This window comes from Myotis nattereri, assembly GCF_964212035.1.
Source record: "Myotis nattereri genome assembly, chromosome: 8".
Taxonomy (NCBI): domain Eukaryota; kingdom Metazoa; phylum Chordata; class Mammalia; order Chiroptera; family Vespertilionidae; genus Myotis; species Myotis nattereri.
In genome coordinates this window covers 22,880,736-22,899,292 of record NC_138083.1, presented here as the reverse complement: position 1 = coordinate 22,899,292, position 18,557 = coordinate 22,880,736, and the positions used below count along the sequence as shown (strand labels likewise).

General features: G+C 45.0%; 1 protein-coding gene across 1 annotated transcript in view; it reads left to right on the top strand.

Moving 5' to 3' along the window:
* Window positions 1-17,987, top strand: part of ISM1 (isthmin 1) — a gene marked incomplete at its 5' end in the record, with an annotated part of 74,790 nt that extends 56,803 nt beyond the window's left edge. Inside the window, 4 exons of the mRNA XM_081097511.1 lie at window positions 1,134-1,398; window positions 9,211-9,354; window positions 12,831-12,920; window positions 15,727-17,987. Of these exons, the coding sequence (XP_080953637.1) occupies window positions 1,134-1,398; window positions 9,211-9,354; window positions 12,831-12,920; window positions 15,727-16,244 (1,017 nt within the window). The 3' untranslated portion in view covers window positions 16,245-17,987. The remainder of the gene's footprint in view (window positions 1-1,133; window positions 1,399-9,210; window positions 9,355-12,830; window positions 12,921-15,726) is intronic.
* Window positions 17,988-18,557: the final 570 nt, after the last annotated feature.

Below are 18,557 nucleotides of genomic sequence, written 5' to 3'. Positions count from 1 at the left end.
ACCTCTGTTCCTTACTTGTTGAGAGGGGCAGTGTAGCAAAGTTGGGGTAAGAGTGTGGGCTCCTGAGCTACACTAGTCATTTCTGCCAGATACTAGCTGTGTGACTTAGGCAAGTTGTTAACTTCTCTGTGTGCTAGTTTTCTCTGTCTATAAAAAGCTATACATTGCTGTCTGACAACCACCCCAAAACTCAGTAGCTTGAAGCAGTAACCATCGGATTGCTCATGGTCCCTATGGTTTATGAATTGGAGCAGGGCTCAACCGGCAGAGCTCATCTCTGTATCACATGATATCAGATGGGATGACCCAACTGGGCTGCAGGATCCAAGATGGCCCCACTCATACGACTTGGACCATGGAGCTGGCCAGTGGCTGAGGAGCCTCAGTTCTCGTCTCTGCGGCCTCTCTCTTCATGTGGTCTCTATGTGAACAGTGGTCTAGGCTGGGCTTCCTTACCTAATGGTAGGAACATTCCAAGAGAATGAAAATGGAAGCTGCAAGACCTCATGAGATTTGTCTCATTGTAACTCCTCTCAGAGTCTACTGGTCAAAGTGTGTCACAAGGCCAGCCCAGATAGAAAGGGAGAGGAAGTCAACTGCACCTCTTGATGTGAGGGGTAGCACCCACATACAAGGATGGGAGGGATTATCTGGACCATCTTTGCAGATCATCAATTATAGGGGCCAATCAACCAAACTTATAAGGTCATTATGAGGATTAACTAAGTTAATATATGGCAGAGCACTTGGAACCATACCTGGTACAGAGATAGTACTCAATAAGTGTTCAGTTTTATTATAATTATTCTTGAGGCACTTCAGGAACATGTATAATACATGTTTACTCCTTGAATTAGAGACTTCCCAGCAATGTAATCTTCAGTAGACCAGTGACCCTAGTGATGAATTGTCTCCTTCCACCCAAGGCCCATGTACTTCATTCTCTGTAATCGTGGGGTTCACTTGGGCCATCCCTGGATGTTTGCCATTCTGTATCACCATGCAGTCTCTGCTATCCTTCATGAGGGACACATCCATCATTTGCCTCTGGTATCCCAGACTTTCTTTCAAGGGTCACCCAGCTTGGAGGCTATCGACTCCTCATTGACCCTGGCCTGTTCTGAATTCTTCAGGTCACCATAGAGGTGGTGGACGGTCCTGACTCTGAAGCAGATAAAGATCAGCATCCGGAGAATAAACCCAGCTGGTCAGTCCCATCCCCTGACTGGTGGGCCTGGTGGCAGAGGTCCTTGTCCTTGTCGAGGGCCAACAGCGGGGACCAGGACTACAAGTACGACAGTACCTCAGATGACAGCAACTTCCTCAACCCTCCCCGGGGGTGGGACCGTCCGGCCCCAGGCCACCGGACTTTTGAAACCAAAGAGCAACCAGAATATGGTGAGTTTACCACCCAGTAATATAAAATTGGTGGGGAGAATAAATGAGGATGATGAGGAAATGGAGCCAAGCAAAACCCAGTTTACAGTATGTGGCTTTTGGTCTTCTATGAGGCATACCTCATAAAGACTCTATTCCACAGAAGCCCCAAGGAGGCACCAGCAGCCACATTTTTCTGGAAAGACTATAATTTTAAAATCACACCAATTATCCTAGGAGAGAAGTTTTTTTTTTCAGTCAGGGGTCTTTGAGGTTCTTCCTTTTTTCCAAAAAAAAAAAAAAATAGTTTTTGTTTATGAAAAGGAAGAAATCAGCAGATCAGTTTTCTTGTATATTTTACTGTAAAAATGCATATGGAAAATTAATTTGGTAAAAGAAATGTATCGGCTGCTTCTTTTGACAAGGCCACTGTGTTATGTTTGACATTGGCAATAGTGTGGCCCTTGAGAATCCACATGAACATATGCTTCAAGAGTTGTCCAAATGAGACCTCCCCACCAATAAATTTTAAGACCCCAAGTAGGGACTTCTACTGTCTCATGTTTTAGAGTAAGGTGAAGTAACATAACTTTCAAATTCAGTAATTTAAATAATAGAAGTTCATTTTTAATTTGAAATGGGAGACAGGGTAAGGGGAACTCAACTCCACTCAGTCATTCAAGAACCCAGGCTCCTTCCATCTTGGCACTCCTCCAACTGTTAGGGCCTGAGAGTTATCCAATGGATGCTCTATATCCAGCTCAGCCAAGGGGGAAAATGCAGCCTGAAAAATGTACACATGCTATTAACCCCCTCAGCTTGGAGATAACACACATCACATCTGCTTAAATTTTATTGGCATGACCTGATGATTTGGCCCCACATAGCTGCAAGGGAGGCTGGAAAATGTATTCTGTGTGTCCAATAAGAAGAAGCAGCCTTTGTGAGAGATCAGAGAGTGTGCCATTTGCTATAGAATATTTGCAGTCTTATAAATGCATCCATCATTGGGATATTCTGTGGCTTTACCATCAGCAGACATAGGTGCAAGCACTGTCATGAACTCTCACCCTTACACCTATGTTTCAGCAGAAAGACCAGTTGTATGATGGAGAGTTATTTCTCCCCACTAAGCAACTTCCAAAACAGCAAGATAATTTTTTTTCCAGCTGCATCATTTAGTTGTTCAACAGATATTTATTTATTTATTTATTTATTTATTTATTTATTTATTTCCTCACCTGAACATATGTTTCTATTGATTTGAGAGAGCGAGAGAAACATCAATGTGAGAGAGAAACTGATTGGTTGTCTCCCACACATACCCTGACTGGGGATCAAACCTACAACTTAGATATGTGCCCTGACCAGAAATTGAACCTGCAACCTTTTGGTGTATGAGACAATGCTCTAATCAACTGAACCACCAGGTCAGGGCTCAACAGACATCTATTAAGAGCATATCTTGCAACCAGTATTATGTTAGGTGCTGGGAATAAAAAAAAATGAGTAAGACACAGTCCTTCCCTACAGTGGTCCTCACCTATCTGTGGACAAGGGGAGAAAAATTAACTAATAAAGCAAAATAGTGCCATTGTGGAAATACACATCAAATGCGAGGGGAGCTGAAAGAGAGCTCCCAAACCCCTTCCAGCCAGGAGACTTGTGAAAACTTCTGCATTCCCAGAGGAAGTCCAATTTATCTACTTCCCAGGAAGAAGGACTCAGAATAGTAGCCAACATACATATAGCATTTAACATGCACCAATCCTTCTTCATGGCATCTAACATGCAGCGCTCGTTTAATCAGCTCTCTGAGCCAGGTGCCCCATTTTACCGATGGGGAACCTGAAGCCTGAGAAATTAAGAAACTTGACCTCAAGGATTTATCTCAGTCAGTTGGTCCAAAGTCTGTCCTCTTAATCACTATCTTATTCTGCCTCTCTTGTGCCGGGGTGGGAAGGAAACACATCCTTTAGGAGAGGGGAGTGGATCTGGAAATGGTCACTTGGACGGGAAGATAGGAATAAAAGATTGGAACAGTGCTACTGAACAGAGAAACAAAGCACACAGGATCCTGGGTGCTAGCCTGACATTGCACAGCTCTGTGGCTAAACCTGTTTGCCCAGCCCACACAGAATATTTTTTCTACGAGTGGGGCTTAGACCCTCGGCATCAGAATCCCTTGGTTGCATGTTTTAAAATGCCAATCCTAGCCCCAACCCCATCCTTCTATCCTAATGGTCCTCTAAGTGTGGTCCCTAAACTGGCAGCATCAGCACCATCTAGAACCAGGATAAAAATGCAGATGTTCAGTTTCCTGGTCCCTGGGCCGCCTGAATCTGATATTCTGGGTGTGGATCCCCAAAATCTATGTTTGAATGAACTTTCCAGGGGCCTCTGGAACACTGAGTGTTTGAAATCAACAGTTCTCAGTTGCTCATTATGCTCACCTGGGGAATTGTTTGGAACCCTGGTGCCCAGATTTCTGGAGATGGGGCCCAGACATCTGTGTTTTTTAAAGCTCCATGAGTGACTTTGATGTGCAGCTCAGGTTGAGGGCCACTGCCGACCTTCTACTAAACCAGAACGTCCAACAGCGAGACCTAGGCTCAGTCTGTCTTTGTCTCTTTTTTCAACCAAGGTCAGCAGGCTATCCCCATGCTCACTGAATTTTGAAGACTAACACTAAAAACATCTCTTCCACTAAAGCTTTTATAGAGCACCCTCAGTTGAATTCATGAACATTAAGAGCATCTTCTATTTCAATCTTGAGGATAGAATTTGCTTCTACTGGAGCAATTACTGTGGCTGCCTCAGGCACCCTCACCCCAGCTGTCTGGGTCTATGATACCCGCAGAGTGCCTTGCATCTGAATCTTCCAGCATCCCTAGGCCATGAAGAAACTCAATCTTTTATGATTTTGGAGTCTCTCTTAGTAACTTCCTCATCATTAGACTAGATATCAAGATTGCTACTTTATAAAGAAAAATATGTCCCTTGTAGTACTTCTAAATCAGTGTTTTTAAGGCTTCAATATGCACACAAAAACCCTGGGGGTCTTGTTAAAATGAAGGTTCTGATGCCGTAGATGTAGAAAAGGGTGGGAGCCCAGGTGAGGCTGACATATTTGGCCTTTGGGCCACACTCGGAGTAGTACCAAGACTCTCAGCATGTCGCAGATGCTCAGTAGTATTTGCAAAATGAATGAAGTATTGCTTCTGAGACTGGCTCACAGGGAACATGTGATTTTCAGAATTCTTACAGCATTGGCCGAGCTGAGTCCTCTTTTATTTCAATCAGCAAGAAACTATAGTGCCATTTCCAAGTAGGTAGCCCTAGATTAGATGCTGTGGAGGATACAGGAGTGACCACACTGCTCAGGAAGGAGAGGCTCATGCAATGACAAAGCAGCACAAGTCATTGTACCTAAGTGTCGGCTCCCTTGTCTGAGACAGGCTGACATTGCTACAGGAACTGGGCTTTCTGGAGGATCTTGATCTCAGATTTTTGAAGGTAGGACTTTTAATAGGAATTGAAATGTATGTGGCCAAAGAGTATTTCAAAAAATTCTAGGTGGAATAAATAAAATAGTATGGCATCCTTAGAATAAATTATAAAGTACACAACAGAAGTTAGTTAGACCTAACTTGTGATCATGGAAAGGAGTAAGCTCAACTTTGGACTGTATGTGTTTGAGATACTGCATTTTAAATACCTTCTATATGTAAATACTGAGGGTCTCACCCAGGGCAACAAAAGAGTTCAAATAAATGCCTTTCTGTTAAATAGAAGTATACCATTCCCAAAGTTGTTCAGAACAATCTGAAAAATAAACTTAATGGGCACTGCTTATTGTAACCGAGGTTGAGACTCAATTCTTTGCAATTCTTTAACTGGTCATGATCCTATTTTAATAGATTTCAGTGATTTTTTTCAAGGGTTTTCCTTTGTAATGTTAAATTGTGGCCACATAAGTGAGTGTCTTAAAGAAAGGAGGCCAATCTGGGCCAGAAGTAGAACTGGTAGAATGCCAAAATATAGAACAGGATATAGAGCAGGAGCTGACAGACCTCAGATCTAATCCCAGTTCTGCCAAGTTTGAGCTGTGTGGCCTTAGGCCAGTACCTTAAAGTCTCTGAGCCTAAATTCCTTACTTGTAAAAGGAAGCTATTTCCACCTACCTTGCAGGATTGTGACAGGAGTTAAATCAGTGTGTTAGGCAGGGCAGCTGGTGAAAGCAGGCCCTCAATAATGGGTAGCCACTATCTCCTAGGATTAGTGGTGGAGGCTTGCCAGCAGCTGACTCAAGACCCGAGTCACTTCAGTTGCCCAAACATCGTGACTGGGCCACTGAACTGTAGTGCTTGAAACAGTATAATGACTACTTTAAAATTTCAAATGACATCCTTAAAAACCAGCTGTCACTCACTGTACTGTGCATTGTTTTCTTCCCTCGCTGAGCAATTGGATGTCACAGATAGGGGCTCTCAAATCTCAGGGACTGTTTTTTACTGTCATTATTGCCATCTTTGCAGTTGCTGCTGCTCACGTTCAGTTTCTGCTCTGAGCAATGCTCCCTGCCTTGTAGGTGAGCGAATGTGAACTAGTGTTTGATTATAGCAGAAAGGACACCTGCCCTCAAATCTTTGTTCATTGGGAGAAGTTCCCTTTCTGTCCTTTGAACACATTAAACAAATAGAAATCGCCAAGGAGAGGGCCTTTGCTGGAGCATTCATCCGGGACAGTATGCTATGGAGGCTTAGGGTTGTGGGCTGGTATACATACCTTCCTAGGAGGTGGTTTTATTTCATTACTAGCCCAGTAGAAATGACTAAATGCCTGGCGATATAATGTTCTGTGCCTAACTCTGAGGGCCCCATATAAAAAATGTTTGGAAAATAAATGACTTTGTGAGCACCTAAAATAAAAGCATGAAGAACCCACTTGCTAGGATGAGAACTCCTTCATGGTTCTGGAGTCTGCTAACCATCAAGAGAACATATCTTAGGGAAAGTGTTATGGTATATGTATAACAGTTAATTTTTGTTGCTTCAGAAAACACCCCAAAATTCAGTGGCTTCTCTGAGCTGGGGGTGGGGGGGGGGAAGAGGGAAGGGGACTGGAGGTCCAGGATGGCTTTATTCACAATGCTGGCATCCCAGCTGGGCAGCTGGAGAGGGAGATGGCTGGGCCTCTCCACACCTGCTTCCTCACCCTTCAGAACCCGCCCCGGGCTCCTCACATGGTGGTGGAAGAGTTCCCTGCAGGTAGAGGCCAAGCCCTAATACAGGAGCACTCTTGCAGCCTCTGTTTGCATCCCACTTGCTATGTTCCCATTGGCCAAAGCAAGTCAGGTGGGCCGGGCTAGGGTCGGTGTGAGAGGTGACTAAGCAAAGGGAAGTGGAACTATGGACATCACTTTTCACATAATATGACAGTTATTGACACCAGATAATTTTGATCCAAGATCCCAAAACAAGAACGTATCTAATGCAGAAGTTCTAATATAAGCATCATGGTGAGTTTAATGCTAAAATCTCAAAGTTCAGGGTGACATTGCCCAAAATTAGCTCTCCATATTACTGCCACACTGAGGGAAAGGTTGCAAGAGATTTCTAGATGGTTGGGGCCCTGTTGCTTCTGCTGAGTCAAGCAGGACACCTCTTGGCATCATGGGATTGTGTCCTATGCCTATCTCATCACACAGGTGACATGGACCCTACCTCTGTGGTATAATAAGCTTTTTCTGTCTGACCCACTGCCCGCTTCCTATGAACCTAAAGACATTATCTCTCTGCTTGTGACTCAGCGCTGTTGTTCCCTTTAACAAACCTGGCCTTGTGGGTGCATATAGGTTGTGGTTGAATGTGGTCACAGGTGCGTATAACCCTCTGCACCCGGACGCTCCCACTGACAAGAGTGAAGTCACATGGTTGTTCCAGGCACCCTCTGGTGTTCCTGGTGAAATTAGCAAGAGATCCCAAGCTGCAAAGTCTCAGAGGGAGCAGCAGCGGCCCCTAACTCTGTGATGTGTCCCTCCGGAAGCATCCAGTTCGGATGTTCGTGCCCAGTAAGAGAGGGGAGCGAGGAGGAAGCCTAAGGCTGGGGCAGCAGGCCCAGCTTCGTCACACAAAGCAGTCGTTTCAAACATCTGCTTGGCCATGTGGTTGGAAAACCATTTCTTAGAAGAAAATCAAAGTTTGGAAAAATTTGTTTGGGGAGGGAATAGAAATGAATGGGGCCCCCGGGGGCAGTCGATGTGTGAACAAACGCTCTACTCTGGGGTAGGGAAGAGAACACCATGAATCACCCCCCAGCCTACCTCTGCTGAATGGGCTGAGGAGACTCGGGGGCCCTGTGTTTGCCTGAGGAGTGTTCAAAGTGAACTCCATGTAAACAACAGCCTGGGAGGCTGGCACAGGGCCCGCAGTTCAGGTAGAAACATGTGTGGACTGCATTCTTGCCCGACCTACATAATAATAATCACCACGACCTGTTATGAATGGAGAGGACCCCTTCCCTGCAAGGCACATGCCTGTACCTCTGCACTTGGCACCCACAGAGGCCCAGGCTGTAGAAGCATTTGGCCAAACCAGGAGAAATTACTACTGAGTGAAGATGCTTCGGAAAGAGTCAAGCTTTTGAGATTAAGAGTTTAGCGCTAGAGCACAAGCGTTCCTTTCTGTCTATTATGACCTTAGATAGTCACTCAATCACTCCAGGGCTTAGTTTCTTATTTTTAAAAAGATGAATTTACTGTTGATAATACACCAGCCTCTCACCACCTCTCACTATCCAGACCCCCCTACCCTGGTCTGCTTCTCCTTTCATGTCATTCACCGACTTCTAATCTGCTGTATAATTTACTCATTTTTTGTTTACTGATTATTGGCTGACTCTTCTCACTAAAATATTAGTTCCACCAGCACAGGGAATCGTTGTAAGTTTTGTTTAATGATATACCCTACATACACAGAATTGTGCCTGGCATGTAATAGGGACTCAATAGGATGGATGTTGAGCAATAACCTCAAAGAACCATGTAGCTTCACCATTGTGTATCTGTTGTCTACTGCTGTGTAACAAAACATCCCCAAACATCATGGCTGAAAACAGCAGCTCTTGATTATTTCTTATGATCTCATAGCTCGAGAGTTCAAGCAGGGCCACACTGGCCAGTCCCTCCACTCCTGAGGGCGTCAGCCGCATTCAGCTGTTCACTGCGAAGGGCTGGAAGTTTCATGAAAGCTTCACTCGCATGTCTAGGGTTTTGGTGGGCCTTCATGTGGCTTCTCTCTTTCCATGTGGTGTCCCGTTATTCATAGGTTGAGCCTCAACTGGATTCCTCAGAGCAAAAGTCAGAAGCTGCCAGGCCTCCTAAGGCCAAAGCTCACACAGATTCTAGGGGACATAGTCTCTCTCTCTCTCTCTCTCTCTCTCTCTCTCTCTCTCTCTCTCTTCACTGTAAATATAGGCACAGGGAGGTAAGGAACTAAGGGTGGTCATCTAAATACCTATCATATTATTGCATGATCCTATGCTCTGCAAATGTATGCATTCTCAATAAGCACTCACTCGGCACCTGTTGGGGCTGTCAGGCCCTGGTCATGGGCTGACCACATCAGTGCCCAAATCCTCAGACAGAGTCACTGCCTGCATGAGGTATATCCCTAAAATGAGCCCTGGAGCTGTAAGCCTTTTGACTCCAGCAGGCATCTGGGCCCTTCCAACAGTGAGAGTGATTCAGGGGGACAACTGGCAGGCTGCTTGTCGGGTGGGTTTGGGGACTCTTTTGATGAGGCTGTGACTATCTTCCTGGCTCCCTTCCAGATTCCACCGACGGGGAGGGCGACTGGAGTCTCTGGTCTGTCTGCAGCGTCACCTGTGGGAACGGCAACCAGAAGCGGACCAGGTCCTGTGGCTACGCGTGCACCGCCACAGAGTCTCGGACGTGTGATCGTCCAAACTGCCCAGGTGGGTTTATGCTCCTAGTTCAAGTTCAGTCTTGTCCAGACTGAGACAAGAGACGAGTAATTAGCTTACTAGGTGAAAAGATGTTGGAGATGAAAAATAATTGTGACTATCAGTAGTAGTAGTTGTCACACTCCAGCCTGTTACTGTGTGGTCCACACATGTTTAAGGAGTTGTAAAAAAGAAGGAGGGGAAGAAAAAGAAGTAGAAGAACAGAAGGATAAAGAGAAGGAAGAGTATGTGACCAAGACCATATGTGACCCACAAAGCATGAAGTATTTACTCTCTGACCCTTTTCAAAAAGTTTACCAACTCCTGGTCTGTAGTTTTACATTCACTATGTGTTCCCCACTTCAGGTAGAATACCAGTCTATAATGATAAAAACATAATATGCTAATTAGACTGGACAGCCGAACAACCTTCCTAACGTCCATCCAGATGACCTTCTGGACGAAGCCAGGGTTGCAAGGGCCAGGCCCCTTACACGAATTTTGTGCATCAGGCCTCTAGTCTAAAATAATATCTTAGGCTCTCCCAAGAAACCACATATTCCAAATGGCTTCATCTCAAAGAAATTCAGGCACAGAAAAGTTAATCTCTGCACCCAGAACTTCTGTTTCCTACCCCTGAACTCTGCTCTCAAATTGTAAGGCTGAGATTTGGACCAAAAAAGAAGTGAAAGAGCTCTAGATGGCTTGGCTCAGTGGATAGAGTATTGGCCCACAGACTGAAGGGCTCTGGGTTCAATTCCATTCAAGGGTATGTATCTTGGTTGCAGGCTCCGTTTCCAGCCCTGGTCAAGGCGCATGTGGGAGGCATCCATTCACATCAATGTTTCTCTCTCCTCTTCCTCCTCTACTGTCTCTAAAAATCAATGGGAAAATATCCTTGGGAGAGGATTAACATAAATAAATAAATAAATAAATAAATAAATAAATAAATAAATAAGAAGGGCAAAGGGGTTTCTGAGGAGAGAAGGATAAGATTGAGCATGTGTGTGTCAGCCAAGGGGTGTGTGTAGAAAACAGGGCTGAAATATCAGAAGTGGCTGTGCTGGCGCCCTGTCAGCCATGCAGATGGATTTCAGAAAATGGAGCAAACATCAAGATGCTTTTCCTGTGAAAATTTCCTGAATAAAGCTGAGTTAGAAGTCTGATAGGATGGGATTTGGAAGGATAGAAATAAAGCAATCTATACTAATAAAAGGGTAATATGCTAATTAGACCAGAAGTCCTTCCTGACAAAGCCATGGTGGCAGAGTCAAGGCAGAGGCAGTTAGGGGTGATCAGGCCGGCAGAGGAGAGCAGTTACGGAGATCAGGCTGGAAGGGGAGAGCAGTTAGGGGGATCAAGCTGGCAGGGGAGGGCAGTTAGGGGGGTTAGGGGGATCAAGCCAGTAGGGGAAAGCAGTTAGGGGGATCAGGCCAGTGGGGGAGAGCAGTTAGGGGGATCAGGCCAGTGGGGGAGAGCAGTTAGGGGGATCAGGCCAGCAGGAAGGTGAGTGGTTAGGAGCCAGCTGTCCCGGATTGCAAGAGGGATATCCAACTGCCGGCAGTCAGACATCCCTAGAGGGGTCCTGGATTGGAGAAAGTGCAAGCTGGGCTAAGGGACACCCCTCCCCTCCTGTGCATGAATTTCGTGCACCGGGCCTCTAGTAAATAATAATAATATGATAAGGAAGAAAAGGAGTACAGGAAGAAAATGAAGGCAGAGAAGGAGAATCTGAAGAAGATGAAAAGGATAATGATGAAGATAAGAGGAAGCAAAAGAAAATGAAGATAAATATGAAGATGCTAAAGGTATTGAAGAAGAAACAAAAATATGATTATGAAAAACAGGATTTTTCTAGTATTTTGGTATCAAGCAAATCTCTAAGGTCATTATTTCATTTAATTTTACAATAGCCTTATGAAATAGGTATTTATTATTGTGCCCATTTAACAGTTGTGAAAACTGAGACACTGGCTTCATTTGCCTAGAGTCACACAGGCAGCAAATGATCAACCTGGAATTCAAGTCCAGCCAGTCTAATTCCAGAGACCATGTTCTTAACCATGAAACTATTCCACCTCCAGCAGAAGAAAGGGTATCAGGCTCAGCCACACATGGACACAGACAGCATTTAAAGTCAGGGCTCGGAGGATTGCCTCTTGTTCCTCTTCCAGAACTGGCATCCAGACCCAAGATGGTCCATTTAGACAGCTTATTAGGGGAAGGGTCTTCTCTGTCGCCGTTTTTAATATTGCCTCCTCATTTTCTCTCACACTGAGAGCAGTGTGGCCGGCAGCCCTTCCCCCACATTTTCTTCTCATCGGATCTTGCCTTCCTTCCATCCTTTCTGCCTCTCTGTTCCTGGCTCTTCCAGCTTTTCAGGACTCTCTTGGAACATGAAGGATTTTTTTAAACAGGATTTCTTTCCTTATTCGGTGTGTTGATTCTCAACTATATTGAAAAGAATTGCGGGGCAGGTGGTCTCCCTGGCCTGGTGGCACTGTAAAAGCTTGTCCCATAGGTCAACCCTATAAATAAGTTCAAGGGGCCTCACCTAAAATCAAAGAGAGCCCCTTAAAGGAAATCAAGTCGTGCCTAATAGGCAGCCCAGGCTCTCCAACCCGTCTACATCCCACAACTCCTGCCTCATCTAACTGCCTCGGCTTGCACAGGATTCCTGTCTGTAAAGGAAGCCTGGGTGGGGTGGCAGTTTGGAAGGGGAGGAGAGCCAAGAAGTTTGAGGCAAACTGGGTTCGGTCCCTCTGAGCAAGTAATGACAGGCCCAGCTTACTCTTTTTGAAGCATTATCAGCAATGCTAAAAGTCCCAGAATATGAGATACCTGGTCTTTGGCTATGGACTACTGCATCCTCAAAATGAGCTAGACACATGTTCAAGGAACAACATCAGCGAACTCTTGCTACTTACTACTTAGTCTAAGTGCTTTCTCTATACATAACTCATTTAATTCATTCAACTCTGTGTGGTGGGTCCTTTATTTCTCCCCATTTTACAGATGTGAAAATAGTTCCACAAAGGTTAAGTGGCTTTCCTAAGGTCACACAGCTAGTAATGATTGAACCCAGTCAGTCAGTCCGTCCTTAAGACTGGTATTGACCACTAGACTGGTATTGGCCACTGCCTTTAGTTTAGTTTGTCATCCTGACACCACCAGGCAGACAACCATTTTGATATGTGTCCCCCACTGCCCAACACTGCACTCTTGGACCTAGTGAATGAGTTCCTTAGGACTCAGTCAGGCACATTTGGATCTGATTTCATGCTGCACATGGTATCTGGGGTTTTAATATATTTTATGCTCTGCTACCTGCTTTTTACTGTTTCCTCTGTTGGCAAGTTTCTACCCATGAATAGTAATGAACACAAAAAAAGGCTTTGTTGAGGTATATTTGTTTTTTTAATTGGTGGATGTGGGGGTGGGGACTTTTTCCATATAACCAGGGGAAAATGAGCCCTGTCTGTGTTTAGGAATTGAAGACACCTTCAGGACAGCTGCCACCGAAGTGAGTCTGCTTGCGGGAAGCGAGGAATTTAATGCCACAAAACTGTTTGAAGTCGGTAAGATTTTTTTTCTTTTTTATTCAAATATTGATTTAGTATTTTGGACATTCCTTTTGCCTTTGCAATGTCATCCTTGGATCCATTCAAATGTTTCCTTCTCCTCATATGGTGTCCAATTCTCCCAGCAGATTTCTTGCACAAGGTCGTTTCTTAATCCAGTGCTGCCTCTGTTTTCTGATCTGTAAAATGGTATGAGGAACTATGCCTACCTTACAGAGTTGTTGTAGAATTAAATGAGTTCGTATTTGTAAAGGATTTAGAACATGTCGCTCACGCTGGACATCTACATAAGTTTGATGGATACAAATAAGTCGATGGATGTACTTTAGGTACATGAATTTTGATGACCGGCCACTCTGGAGGGAAAATGCAAGGCCGTTTTCTGGAGCTGCACTGAATGTTGTTTCTGAAGACCCTGCCCTCTGAAGGAGACCCCCACTGACTTTCAGACACACACTTCCCAGGATGGAATCTCCACTCTCTCAGCTACTGCTCAGTCAGGGGCTCATAGAACTCAGAGCCCAAAGGAGCCTCAGCACACCCGTCTGGGGAACACCCTGCTCGTGTTCTCTCTGTGCTCCCTCCCATTTAATCCTTGTCTCACTTCATGAGGCAGGCGCTGTTTACGTCCTCAGTCTGGCGATGGGAAAACTGAAGCACAGTGAGGGAGGACAGCTTGCTCAAGGTCACAGAGCTGCTAAATAGTAGATTTGGGGTTTGATCCCAGGCAGTCCAGCACAAGAGCCCCCACTTTTCAACTAGGCCAGGCCTCGCTGAGCTCCTGAGAGATGCCCCATCTCACTTCCTCATTCCACTGAAGAGGACCCCAAGCTCTCCTCCAAGCTGCCCGCCCCCATCCTGGCCACTTGATTTCCACTCATGACACCAGCAACCTCCCAGGCACCTGGGTCAGAGCTGGTGAGTCATCTTGAATGTCCTCCTCCCTTTACCCCCAAGCCCGCCAAGGCCTAGCAGCCTTCTTTCTCTAACTATTGTTGGTCACACCTGCTGTTCCCTCCCTGGACTCTTACAATTGATACCAGCACTGAATATATCTTCTGACTGTACAGCTCAATAAATAGCTCACTATGGCTCAAAAACCTTCAGCCCAGCGGTGTTGCTCAGTGGTTAAGCATCAACCCAGGAACCACTAGGTCACTGGTTCCATACCCAGTAGGGCACAAGCCTGAGTTGCAGGCTCGATTCCCAGCAGGGGGCATCTAAGGCAACTGATGGGTGATGTTTCCCATTAATGTTTCTCTCTCTCTATTCCTCTCTCTCTAAAAAATGCAATATAAACATAGTTTTTTAAAAAAATCTTCAGTGGTTACCTGGTGCTCTCTGAACAAGCCTCACCTGCGTCGAAGATGTCAATGATCTGACACAACCTGCTTCCCCACAACCTTCATTGAAACTGACTGTGTTCCCTACCGCCAGACAACCCACCAGATTTTTTTCTGCTCAACCTTAGTTTGCACAAGTGGTCACACTTCGCCTGTTCACTCAGCCAGTTGTTCCCATAGAGCAGTGGTCGGCAAACTCATTGGTCAACAGAGCCAAATATCAACAGTACAACGATTGAAATTTCTTTTGAGAGCCAAATTTTTTAAACTTAAACTATATAGGTAGGTACATTGTTATTAACTTAATTAGGGTACTCCTAAGCTGGCCTTTGCTAAAAACGTCCTCAGTCTGATTGAGGTTCGTTCGCTGAGGTTAACCTCTTCCAACTCTCCCATCCACACTCGTCTTGTATACTTGTTTCGTCTATCTCCTTTCGTTCATCCTCTCTATATGTCCAAACCATCTCAACATACCTTTCTCAATCCTCGACACTACATCTTCTTTCATTCCACAACGTTCCCTAAAATTAACTTAATAAACTTTACTTAAAGTTTTAAGTCAACTTCGCACTGTATGTGCACACCCGCATGGGGTATTTTGTGGAAGAGCCACACTCAAGGGGCCAAAGAGCCGCATGTGGCTCGCGAGCAGTGGTGTGCCGACCACTGCCATTGAGCAATGCAGGACCAGCATAAACATATCTTTTTGTTTTTAAACCAGAAAGCCATATTAATACGTGGAACCACTGATTTCAACTGTTAGCAATTAATTCACTATTTTTCATATTGCAAAGGCCAAACACAACAACTATGGGGGCGGGTTCAGGCTCCAGCCTTATAGGTAAGGGGGCCTCTGGCCTAAATGTTAGGTTCCTTAAAAGCTGGGGCCACCAGCCAGCCGCTTCCCTTTGGAGGCATCTTTTAATACGGATTTGCAGACAATAATTGTTGCCATTTACTGCTTAAGGTTAAGAGGTTAGGGCACTAGACCTAGTTTTAATTGGTCAGTGACCAGCAGAAATACAACTCAATCCTACAGATGTTACTTGTAAGCATTTTCTACCCCATCACCATGCATTGAAAGAGGAGATTTAAAATGGCTCTCTGAGTTAATTTTCTTATGGGTGATAATGGGGTTTGGTTAACCCCATATCCCAATATCCTCCTTTTGTAGTTTTGCTTTTTGTAGATACCTACTAAAACTTAGACTTAGGAATAATGTCATATATTTCCAAAAATAATTAAAAACTATAAAGCATATATAATGATGGTTAAATCTAGTGATGGTGTACAGGTAGTCAAGTTCAAACTTCTCAAGTTAAAGGGAGGTGAGCTAGGACCAGTGGTTCCAGGGGCTGCAGGGGTTGGCTCTGGGAGGGGGTTGGGAGAGGGGTCGATGGCAATGTCACCTGCTGTCCGTTTTGCATGTGGTGAGAAGGTTTCTCTGTGGCCTTTTCCAGACACGGACAGCTGTGAGCGATGGATGAGCTGCAAGAGCGAGTTCTTAAAGAAGTACATGCACAAGGTCATCAATGACCTGCCCAGCTGCCCCTGCTCCTACCCCACCGAGGTGGCCTACAGCAGCGCGGACATCTTCGACCGCATCAAGCGCAAGGACTTCCGCTGGAAGGACGCCAGCGGGCCCAAGGAGAAGCTGGAGATCTACAAGCCCAGCGCCCGCTACTGCATCCGCTCCATGCTGTCCCTGGAGAGCACCACGCTGGCCGCCCAGCACTGCTGCTACGGCGACAACATGCAGCTCATCACCAGGGGCAAAGGGGCGGGGACCCCCAACCTCATCAGCACTGAGTTCTCGGCGGAGCTGCACTACAAGGTGGACATCCTGCCCTGGATCCTCTGCAAGGGCGACTGGAGCCGGTATAACGAAGCCCGGCCTCCCAACAACGGGCAGAAGTGCGCCGAGAGCCCCTCGGACGAAGATTACATCAAGCAGTTCCAAGAGGCCAGGGAGTATTAGAGAGAGACCAGCTCCGGGATTTGGGACACAAACGCACTGCACTGATCTGCGGCCTAGAGCGCAGTCCCTCTGATCCGCCTTCGTGTGTGTTTGCATGGACCACATGCGTATGTTTCAGAAATCGCACTAGGCATGGGCGCCAGGCCATGGGTGTCTGCCATCTGAAGCCACCCTTGCCATCTACGATGCCCACAGACCTCCGTGGGACTCCTCCTAGGGGTGGGGTGGGGAGGAGGATGAGGACGCAGAAGCCAGGAGAACCTGGAAGCCACAGTGGGTGGGGTTCAAGTCACACCCAGATCCAGGGTTTCCTCGCCAAGCAGAGGGGGAAAAGAGACTGAAGTTGTAAACATTATAAGTTTTTATCTATAACTTATTTAATATGAATGTGACTTAAGCGTAACCTTTTCTCTGGAGTTGTCATCGGGAAACTTTAATCGCTTCTGTGAGAGTGCAGACAGGGCTTAGGGAGGTGGAGGAGAAAGGGAATGTGTAATGATGTCTTTAAAAATAACTCAATAGAAATATATCAAAACAAGAAAACACCCACCCTATCCCAAATATGATTTAGTCATGAGGCACCTTGCTGAAGTCTCAGTGTCCAAAATGTCCTTGCCTGACTAAGAAAGGGGGTGGGTGCGGGGGCAAATGGATGTTTTAGGGGCAAATCTGAGGCCTGGTTTTAAATAGGCTTTTAAAATAAAAGGCCACTATTAGCTTAATGCTTTGATTCTACTAAAAGGCTTCAGAATGGCACAATTTCAGTTCATGCCTTAATAGGTCCAGAAGGCTGCAGGAAAGTCAGACATGAAAACAGAATAGCACTTTTGCAATGATAAAACAGCAAGATAAATGGGAAAATAACATGGACCCCCATGTCATCTATTTTATTTTAATACCACCTTAACTTGTTTTTCTTCACCAATATATTCACAGTAAATAAATATAAAAAGAGGAGGAGGACTCAAGTCTAGGAAATCCTAATTTTTTTATGTTTTAAGAAGGGAAAATAACTACATTATTTTTGTAAAGTATTTATTGAGTCATTGAGTCTAGTGCATCAAGCAGTTGTAATTTGACCTGGTTCTGTGGTGTGGAACTTAGGGCAAATAAAGAGTTGGTTATTATGCAATCTTTACTTGCAAAACTCCAGGAAAAGAGAATATATAATAAAATCATAATAAAATGTGTTACCTGCAGTAAATGTGTTACTTGCAAATATTTATGATGCAAATACCATAAAGAGCTCTGATGAAGCAGGGCTGTGAGGCAAGGGCGTGAAAGGTTCAAGCCAAGTGGGGATAAAAGGCTCATTGACTGACTTAGTGGTGGGTGGTGTAAGTCATAGCATCTCTGGCACCAAGAATGTCAGTCCAGCCCCAGGAGGATGAAGCTCACTGACACAGGTACAACGTTTTGCCCCTCCCCCACCCCAGAGCTAAGAAAGAGCTATGAAGACCAAGCCAGAGCAAACGCTTATGACAGCCCAAATGAGTGAGGCTGCTTCCAAACAGAATCTGCAATTACGGTAATAAGTAGAACTACTCATAATGCAAGTTACTCTTTTTCCAGATGACAAAAGCAAAACTCACATAAAATAGATCACATAAAACCCTTCTTTCACATCCGAGCCCAATGCTCTTTCTACTATATCAAATATTTGGTGTCTTCATATTCCTGGTGTCTTTGGTATTCCAAGTAATCCTACCCTTAGGTTTGCCTAATAAATTCTTGTTCTTATGGAAAATCTCTTATCAGTCATTTACACTTTAGAATGAATTATTCATGTATGGCCCACTCTCAGTATGTTTATAGTTGAGATTTATTTCCAATTATGAAATGAGAAGCCTTATTCATATCTGGAGGAATTTTAAGCAACTGAATCGGTAGGGAGAGAATCAATAGGACTATATATCAGGGAAGCAGATTTGGTTTCTGATACTAGGGCAGCTATTTTTGCAAAGAGAGATGATTGCAATGAAATGTGTTACCTTTGAGGTGATGAGTTCTCTGTCAGGACAGATATTCAAGCAGAGGCTGGAGATGAAACACATGAGAACTTCAACTGAGTGATGAGGAGAGATAAAAATGTACAGCAATAACACCCTCTGATATGTGTCCTATTGAGTCAGTGCAAGGCATGATGGGAAAATAGAAGCAGGAATCTGGGAAGTACCTGTTGGGTCTGATGGAGAATTAGTATTTCATAAAGCAGCAAAGTAGGAGGATGAAGTGAATGCATTTTGAGTAAAAAAACAGACAAACAAACGGTATGGACCAAAACAAGCAGCTAGGAAAGAGTGTGGTGTTTCC